The sequence below is a fragment of the Crocodylus porosus genome, unplaced genomic scaffold (genome assembly GCF_001723895.1).
Source record: "Crocodylus porosus isolate Cpor-Errol unplaced genomic scaffold, CroPor_comp1, whole genome shotgun sequence".
Classification (NCBI taxonomy): Eukaryota; Metazoa; Chordata; order Crocodylia; family Crocodylidae; genus Crocodylus; species Crocodylus porosus.
Window position 1 is genome coordinate 2,461,506 of NW_017728917.1, and position 9,733 is coordinate 2,471,238.

General features: G+C 37.3%; 1 protein-coding gene across 3 annotated transcripts in view; it reads right to left on the reverse strand.

Moving 5' to 3' along the window:
- Nucleotides 1-9,733, reverse strand: part of GRM7 (glutamate metabotropic receptor 7) — a 532,223-nt gene that overhangs the window by 54,915 nt on the left and 467,575 nt on the right. For all 3 annotated transcript variants that reach the window (XM_019536596.1, XM_019536595.1, XM_019536594.1), the window contains one exon: nt 3,712-3,958. In XM_019536596.1, the coding sequence (XP_019392141.1) occupies nt 3,712-3,958 (247 nt within the window). The remainder of the gene's footprint in view (nt 1-3,711; nt 3,959-9,733) is intronic.

Below are 9,733 nucleotides of genomic sequence, written 5' to 3' on the forward strand. Positions count from 1 at the left end.
ATCAAATCCCAACCTAAAATCAGCAGCACAATAACTCACAGTTTCACAGTAGCTAGGGTCCGGAGGGACATGATCAGATCATCTAGCCTGACCCGCCTGCCACAGGCAGGAATTAATGCTGGGTTCACAAGACCCCAGACAGGTGGTCATTTAACCTCTTTTTGAATTTGCCCAAGGTAGGGGCGAGGACCACTTCCCTGGGAAGTTGGTGCCGGATTCTGGCCAACTCATGATGGTCATTCCGTTTCAGATTGTCTTTTTTTGCCCTCATTATTGCCCTTACTTCTAAACCTTCACACTTTGGCTGAAACTTCATAGCGCTAAATAACCTCAGTTATTTAGGTCCCTGTGGCCCTCCTTACATAAAACTAAATAACCTCAGTTATCTAGGGAAATGGGGGCATTCAGCATTCCTCAGGAGATGCTCAAAATTAGTTCTTGCGGAATGCCACTAAGTCCAATAGGCCTTGTGGTCTTTTCATGGTTTACATGAAACATATCTGGGTTGTTAGGTAGCTACTCTTTAAAAGTAATCAATAAACTTGTGTTAATAACAAACATGCAAGTTTTAATAAAACATTTTCCTTTCTATGCATTTATTTACTTGGGTGTTTGACACTAAGCCTTGGAAGCTAAACTGCATAGGCAGCCAAAACTGGGTTTAATTGTCAGGCACCAAAAGTTTGGAGGTACATGAATCTCATAAGGTGGTTCACATACCTGCATGTAGTATTTATTAAAGGTTTTTTCCTCCTTCTGTACATAAATGGCAACCCTCACCATCTAATACTTGAACAAACAATTTAGCAGCAGAATAATCAGGAAATGTCTTTAAAAAGTCAAACCTGAAAATCTAATTGTGCTTCCTTAATTAAATGAAACATTTGATTTGTAAGTTAGATTTGTACTCAAGGTAGCCCTCTGTAATAAAGCATATATCGATTCATCAATCGCATTCAACAATTTTTACCTTCAGATATAATGCAATCTGTAATGATGGAAACCAGGAAATGACAATCAGACTCTTATAATTTTTACGTTACCGCACAATGGTTCAGAACTAAAAGGGGCATCCACTTTGTTCTCTGTGCAGAACATATTGCCTCTTTCACTGATAACAATTAATGATCAATGTACAACATGTGAGACCACCTTGAAAAAATGGTAAAAAAATGCATTTTTTCATAAAATTGCATTATTTTGACTTTCAAAATTTAGCAATGAAAAATACACCACCACTCTACCTGTGGCATCACAGCTATTTAGCTTTTTTTGTTTACATTTCATTTGTCAAAATGCTGCAAGTTTTCCATCAGCTCCACAAAGTCATGTTGCTATTTAAACACATACTTAATATTATCACAATATGAACAGGTTGGAAAATTTGATTTTGTTCTCAAATTTCAGCTATAACCATCTTTATGGCTGCCTACAAATATGACAGGAAGAGTACTAGCCTAAAAAATGTTAAATTGCAATATTTTTACAAAAAATAGAAAACCCATCAATCTGCTTCTTTAATGTACTGCATTATGTCATATATAAATATGCATACAAAGAATATCTCCTAAATTATGGCTTTGAGCTTATACTCACTGAAGTCAATGGCAAACACCCACTAATTTGTATTTTGTTAAGCTGGCCCTCACACTAGAACTTACGTGTGAAAACATTTTAGGCACAGAAACAGTTGAGATTCTTTGATTTTCTAACTATTGTCATCAATGCACCTGTTCTGCAAATGAGACAACCCGAGTAGATGCCTCAGTTAGCATGAACATTGTGTATCTATAATAAAAGTATTTTAAAGAAAGATTGCAATTGGTGAATTATATAAAATTAAGCAAAATAGCATTTGGAGAAAGTCACACAGCTCAATACAAAATAAACACATCACCTGGTAGGTTAAATTAAACAAATATAGTTAGATATCTAGGAGTCCATCATGAAAATAAAGGAGAATATAAGAAAGATTCTTGTGGCACACATGCAAGTAGCAAAGCTCTATAGATTTGATTGTGTTCTTGGGTTGTACTCCAGATTTAAAGCATGGGTGTACTTACTCCTAATGGATACCTATGAAAAACCAAACTTGTTACAAAGTGCTGGCCAAAAACTCCCCTTTTTGAAAGAAAAATTGATATTTTCAGAAAATGACAGCATTCCTAAAACTTTTTTTTCCCATAAAAAAGTTCATATTTTCTTTAAAAAATATGAACATTCAAAAACTGAAAAAGTTTCAGTTCAGGAATATCTCGGAAGATCAAGAAGATCCTGGAAGATCAAATTCAACATGACCCATAGGGGAAAAGAGAAGGCACTGCAGCAACATTTCTGAACTGGAATTTTCAATTTTAAACCCAAAGTTTGGGATGAAAAATTTCAGCTTGTATGAAAAAATGCAGGTTGTTAATTTTTACTGCAAAATTTAAAGGAGGAGAGGGGAAGAAGACAGGGAGTTGGGGCAGGAGCTCTGGGGCTGTGCTCCAAAAGCATTCACACTTTCAGCTGGATTAGGGTTAGCCCAATCTACAACCTACGTAGTGCATCTCCTTAGGTGAACTAAGATCAGGCCAGCCATTTTTTGCCCCAGCTAAACTCCCCAAACATTGGACAGTCCACACTTAGATTGACCTAACCCTAGCTAGGTCACTCCAAGCACAACCTGTGCATATACTCAAGGTAAATGTAGCAGTGACTGGATTTACAGGGAAGGGGAAAACTTGAAAGGGGGGGGTGGAATTAATTTGGTGATATATATATAGATATATGATACTGAATAACATGAATTTAACTTAGGGGAATTTCTGTCAACCTCACTCATACTATTATTCAGTTGATTTCACTGGCACTCCTGCTCAAGTAACATTGAACATTAGCAGGTGTGGCAGAAATTGTTTCTTAATTGTTTTGGAATATTTTTTTACTGCCTCATAACTTTCTAACTTATCAGTAATGAGGGAGTCCATAACTTCTGAAGAAGTTTCTCATAGCAGCTAGCGTATATTTTGTGTATGTGTCTGAAAAAAAATCATCAGAGAAAAGATACCCAAGGGGAGTGGTGAACGAAGCAGGGAAAGTGCTGCGTCAGTAATTTGCTAGCCATTTCCACTTTGCTTTCTGTTTTGAGGCAGCTATTCAGACAGTAGTTTTAATAGATAAAAAGTGGCAGAGATTTCAGCAGCTAATGGATGAACTGAACATGGGCAATGAAAGGCATTCCTTCACATTTGGATCTGGTTTTCATAAAAATTGCAGACGTTCCTAAACTTTTCCAATATGCTACAAAGTTGTGCAGCTGTTTCCTTCCTGAATTTCTTCCAGATTCAAATGCAAATGGAAATAAAATTTGATGGCTTCACTATGTCATTTTGTGCTTCTATATACCATGCCATGCACATAAAGAAAATTGGCAGTTTTTCCTCTCTAGTTTCCTCTGAAATCAGTGGAAAAGCCTAACATTAATTTCAGCGTAGCCAGACCAATCTTTAGAAGAGAACATGCTCAAGCATAGTAGGATGGGTTATTGTCTCAAAGCGGTGAGGAGAAAAGGAGTTATTATCATAAAAAGAGATACTAAAATAATATTTTATGTTTTGTATTATTTGTATTTAAAATATTTAATGGAAGAGATCAGGTTATAAAAACAATATAGGTTAATACATCCAAAAAATACACAAGGAGCCAAGTAATAAGATTAGAAGTACTTACTGTTTGGGTCTACATTTTCACAAAGTTCTGTTTTTGCTTCCCCATTGGGCCTGTCACTAGGTTTGTGTGAAAGCCGCGATGACATAGTTGCTGCTGTCACTACGGCCTTGAAGCTGCGTTTCCGTTTCTGGACATTTAGTTCAGGATGGAAGATGATGATGTACACTTTCGGCATGTAAAGCATCCCCAGGGCCACTGAAGCACTTAAGTTCATGGATATTGTAAGTGTAGTAGTTTGTATGTAGAGCTAGGAGACATAACACACGAGACACTATTACAAATAAAATGACTTGGAAATGTGCAGTAAGAGTTAAAGAAGAGGCACTATAAATTATCAAGCTAATTGAGTTGGGTTAAACTAAGCGGCAAGCATAGTACTTTGAGAGACGCATCAGAATGAGGGAAGTAGCTGCAGTACTACTGAAGCTGGCTTTGTTAATTGACCGGCATTGTGAAACTTTTTGAAAGAATCTGCACCTAACATCTGAACCCACAAGTTACTGAGAGATCTTAACCACCAGTTGGCATCAATGATCACTGTGAGATATATTATATATATGTCTACACTCACAGGCACTAACTTTGTTTTTCCTGGTGGGAGCTTGCAGACATAACCTCTCCCCACACCAAAAAAAAAATAAAAATGATGCTTTACTTTTAACTTGGTGCATTCCCATGCCAAGCCCCATGCATGCCCAGAAGGGCCAGAACATTATTTCAACCTGGCTCTGCAAAGATCACACGCTTTAGTGGGGTTTTTCTGGTACCTTTATCTAATAGCTGATTGAGTTAGCTTAAGTTAAAAGCACCAAAAAGCCCTCTGAAGCATCCAGTCTTTACAGACACTGCAGAGCCAGGTTGAAGTAATGCACAGCTTCTTCCTGTAAAGCATTGGGTTTTTTTAAAACGTCTGTAAGGATAGCTCCATGGGTGCTGAGCATCCGGTGTTTTTTTTCAGTGGGTGCTTGAGCCCTGGACCACCCATGGAGTCAGCATCTATGTGTACACTACACTCTGAGATAGCGATATCAGAGTTAGGTCAGATACTATAAGTAGCTTTGCCTGTGCTGAGCTCTGTGCTATATGGCTATATTGCCTCCAGTACTCTAGCTAGCTCATTTAAAAAGCTAGTGCAAGTATCCATAAACCACACTGCGCTATGATCTTACAAAAACTGTTAAGTGTTTTCATTTCTGAATATTGTGCATCTGTTTAATTCAGAGTGTGAAGGTCAGATTCAGGTTTAAAAAATACCAGTGTAAATCTAGGGTTAGTTGCCACTTCAAATGAAATTAGGCTCTGGCCATTATGAAAGACAAACACCACTGATAATTTATAAGTGAGTATAACTTGCCAGGAAGTTTTATTACAGCTACCTTTTACTAGCATTGTGAAACATCTTTAAAGAATCAGCACCTAAAATCTGAACCTGCAAGTTACAGAGAGATCTTCACAACCAGTTGGCATCAATGATCATTGTGAGAGACATTCTGGGAATTTTTTACAGTATTTTCAGATTTCTAACTTTTATTTAAATACAGCTCTGTAATGATTTGCAAATTGATGACACACAATTATTAGAAACAATGTTAGGAACAGGATTCAAAAGTATTGAAAATATTTCAAATATTGCTACAGTGAGGAATACACAATGTGAGGTACTTAATACACTTTCTACAAATAGGTGGACCAGGCCACGCTGTCTTCTTTTTAAGTTACCTATTTTGAGGATACCCTGAATATATGGAATGGAGCAAGACTCAAGACTGAAGAAGTACTGTTCTGACTATACAAGTTTTCACACAGGGCAGCAGATAGGTGAATTTGTTAAATGGGATGAGAATGTCTGACAATGCCCCATCAAGTATATAACACATACTGCAGGGCCACTTGCAGGGACAACAATTACCCTGTGGGTGAAACCAAAAAGAACTGCTTCTGTGAGGCAATATTTTCAATACTGAAGCTATTTAGTGTAAGCCAATCTGGGTTTATGATGCTAAGAAAAATGAATTAGTATAGTTTAATACCCACCCTGTGTTCATTTGTCCAAGTGCCTACATTCAGGAGAACCTGAATGCTTTCCAACTTGCTAGGTTTATCTAGACAGCAGTTGCTATTATGTTGATTAAGGACAGCAGTGGAAGACATAAAACATTTGCCCTATATGAGCATCTCTCTGCATAGACATAAATGACCACAAAGTAGTGTTACTCAGCTTCTATTCACTCCATAGACAACTTCTATTCACTCCATAGACAAAACTCATGTTGACTTCAACAAGAAAAGTAAATACATCAGGATCTTGTGAAAATATATAGTGAGGCAAATCCAAATGTCTTTCTGTATCTTATATATGTCAATATGTCTCTGTCTGAATGTAAAACACATGTCTATTTCCTTTATGCATGTTCAATTGCATTAACACAGTGGCTAGGGACAGAAGTTATGCATAAACCAATCTAAGCGATCAGAAACTGGTTCAAATCTGTAACACAACAGAAGCACATAAACCACTTTCAAAATGGCCGAAACCAGCTTCAGAAAAATCTGGATGAATGTAGTATCAGACTTAACTGATATGGTTAAATCAGCTTATTGAAATTCTGTTCCAGATCCCCTCCATATTCAAGTTAACTCATAGTCCTCCAGCATCCCAGGATGCCTTGCAAGATGAGTGGGATAGCCTTGTGTTAAGCTGTCTGCTCCAACTGAGCAGGGAGATGTGGCCTAGCACCCACTGGCTTTTGGTCTGAGCTGCTGCGGGCATGTGGCTGCATTTCCAAAATGAAAAGTGAATGTCTGTTCACTTGCTTATTGATTCAAACTGTGCAGCTTAGACTAACCTGCAAAGATTGAATTGATTCAGTATTGGGCTTTTTGACTGTCCGTACTTAACCAGCAAGATACAAAAACCTTTGCATTGATTTCTCGGGATCCGGTTATCCTCTCAGTGTTGAACAGGTGTAGCTTTGAAGTCAGTGACATTACTCTAGTGCAAGTAGAAGGAGAATTGGGTTCCTTGATCTCTCTCTCTTGACATTAATATTATGCATAAATAAATAATCATGATAATTTGTCATTAATCACTGACGAGTTCAAGACAGGTAGGCAGACAGACAGCCTTTTAATTTTCAAAGTGCTCTGCAATTTTTTACTATTATTAATTCCATCTGCTGCTTTGGTAAGGAAGGTGAGTAAAATCATTTCTATTTAAAAAAATGGGCTGTAGAGCATATAGCATGAATATAAGATGTAGAGATCCAGAGAACACTTTGCACCTGAATGTTTTTCTAACATCTTTCCCAACTACACAGTTGATCCAATAAAAGATATCAGCAAAGAAGTCATTAATAGTGACCATATATGCATCACCATTGACATAAACTTATTTACTGCCTTTCCAAGGCACATCTCACCAACTGCAAGAGTTGTCCATGACAATGAATTTCCTTGATAAATGAAGACCAAAATTCTATTGCACTATGGTAACCCATTGAAATTAAAGATGACAGGAGGACAAAATGTTGGAAGGCGGCTGCTGTATATCATTGATTCTCAGTTGATGTATATCACTGTGGCTCAGCTAACATCAAGGAAGAGAGAAGGACTGCTTAAATCTGCTGGCCCAACGTCTTCAGCATAAACCAATGCTGGTGTAACTACAGAAGTTTAACAATCTGCTGACATGAAGAATGAACTCATTTTCATCCATGTTGACAAGGTGTCAATAATTTTCTTTATCTAGACGCACAAAATTATTCTTTTTGATTCCCTGAAAGTAACCATTAACATTATCATGGAAGGGGAGGCTAATGTATTATTTAGCTGGCAATATGTTTTACGGCACACAGTTCTACACTACTAGTGAAACTCCATAACTTGCACATTGCAGGAATTTGGGAGGGTGGATTAGAAAAGAGTCTATGTAGAATGAGACAAGATGAGTGACACACAACAATTCTTGAGACAAATAGGAGCTTTACAGAGCAATGGGAAATTATCACACCGTTATTAAGCAGAACCTTAGTTTTGTGAGTTCTGACTCTGCTTTGTGGTTTTACTAGTCCAATATATGAATAGGGGTTTATGCAAAGATTCCATTCCTTACTTTACATACTTGATTAACTCCGACTCTAGAAACTATGAAACTCTCTGCACACATTTCTGATAAACTGAAATCAGTGTTTTACATACAAAGGGTAAAATTTAAGTTACAATGGAAACATACTTCCAGCTTGTTGTTTATGGATGGTCTATTTAAATTGAGAGCTGGATATTTATGAACACAGGCTTAGAAGGGACTTCCTTCTTGTCTGATATTTTGCAATCTATTCTTGAGCAGAAGGCAGAAATATACCCTTGGTTTTAGGCCTCAGTCCAGACCCCTATTTCCTTATGGAGTTTATAGAAAATGTATGGGCTACAAAAATTACCAGTTCTGTGGCTAACCAGGTACGAATCACTTAAATGAGGTGCTGCAGTTTTAGGGTCTAAAAATAGATAAATTCTAGCTCCATATATCTTCAAATATGCCGTACTGACATCAGCAATACATCAAATTTTGAAGGCATGTGTTTGAGACAGCAAGGCCCTAAGGATATCATTCAGATGCAAAGGCACCTAGATTTTATCATTTATTTTACATAAAAGGTTTCCATTTGAATTTTAGACTCCTGTATTTTCCAGATTCTTGCTTTACTCATGCAAATGATAAAAATTGCCTAAAATCTCAAAAAGAAATTAAATTAGTCTTGAATAAACAGATACATTAATGGGCAATTTTTATATCACAGATACCATAGTATCAATAGGAGTATTGCCATGAGCAGCTATTACTCACACGAATAAAGCAATGCATAACCAGGCACTTAACTCTTGTTCCATTTACTAATTGAGGAGCCGGTTGTTATAGTCAAGGATGTAGTGGTATTTCTCTTCTAAAAGCCTGGGCTTTTAAGGGTCAAAATATTTCCTGTAAGTTAAAACTTTGCATAGATTGTCTGAATTCCAGGATCAAATGACTTTTTTTTAGCTGATTTAGTTTTTACAAATCATGCACTGGATTGTTTTTTCTTATGATTATGAAAAAAATAACTTTGGTAATACAAGATATTTTGGCATTTATATTTGCTTAGCCTGATTTATCTCAGCTTTATAACTGATATTAAAATAGATGTTGTTACACATCATTCAGATGAATGGGACAGTTTATAGCTCTCTCAAACTGTTGTTTCAGATTGTTTGAGGACAACGCCTCATTGCTTACATGATGTTACATGGACATAAAGGTGAGAAACAGTTTTTAATGCAAGTCTGGAATCAGGAGCTATGGGACAGTGATTGTATTGTGGAACTGCAAAATGACAGAAAACAAGGGGACATAAATATAAATGCTATACTGCCTTTTCTCTCTCTCAGTGATTGCTATTGCCAAGTACACTGAAGTTGCTACAGAATTCTTTGTACAGGCAATGAAAAAGCGAGGGAAACATCACTCTCTTTCCTAAAACATGCATCCTTTTTGCACTGTATTTTTAGCCCAAACTTCCTAAAAAGTGCAACCACCTCATAAATCCAAAGTTGCTTAGCAATGCATTCATTGTCCAAAGTAGTACAAGACGTACAATAACCTTTCAAAGAGAGAACAACTGACTGATGGCTAAAAAAATCCCTCATCACACAAAAACTCTGTTAATGTCTTATGCAAAAGGAAGGCCGGTTAGTTATAGCACCTACACAACTTGCATTGATTCAAGGCTCAATTAGCTGCACGGGCACCTTTAACTTCCTACATCCCACTGGGTATCATTTACATGTTCCCTACCAATGCCCCATTTGGCTGGTCAGATTTCACAGATTTCATGGACATTAGGGCTGGAAGGGACCTCGGAAGCTCAACGAGTCCAGCCCCCCGCCCAAAGGGCGTCAGCTGGGGTCATAGGATCCCAGCAAGATAAGCATCCAATTTGCTCTTGAAGGTGTTCAATGTAGGTGCTTGAACCACCTCTGATGGCAGGCT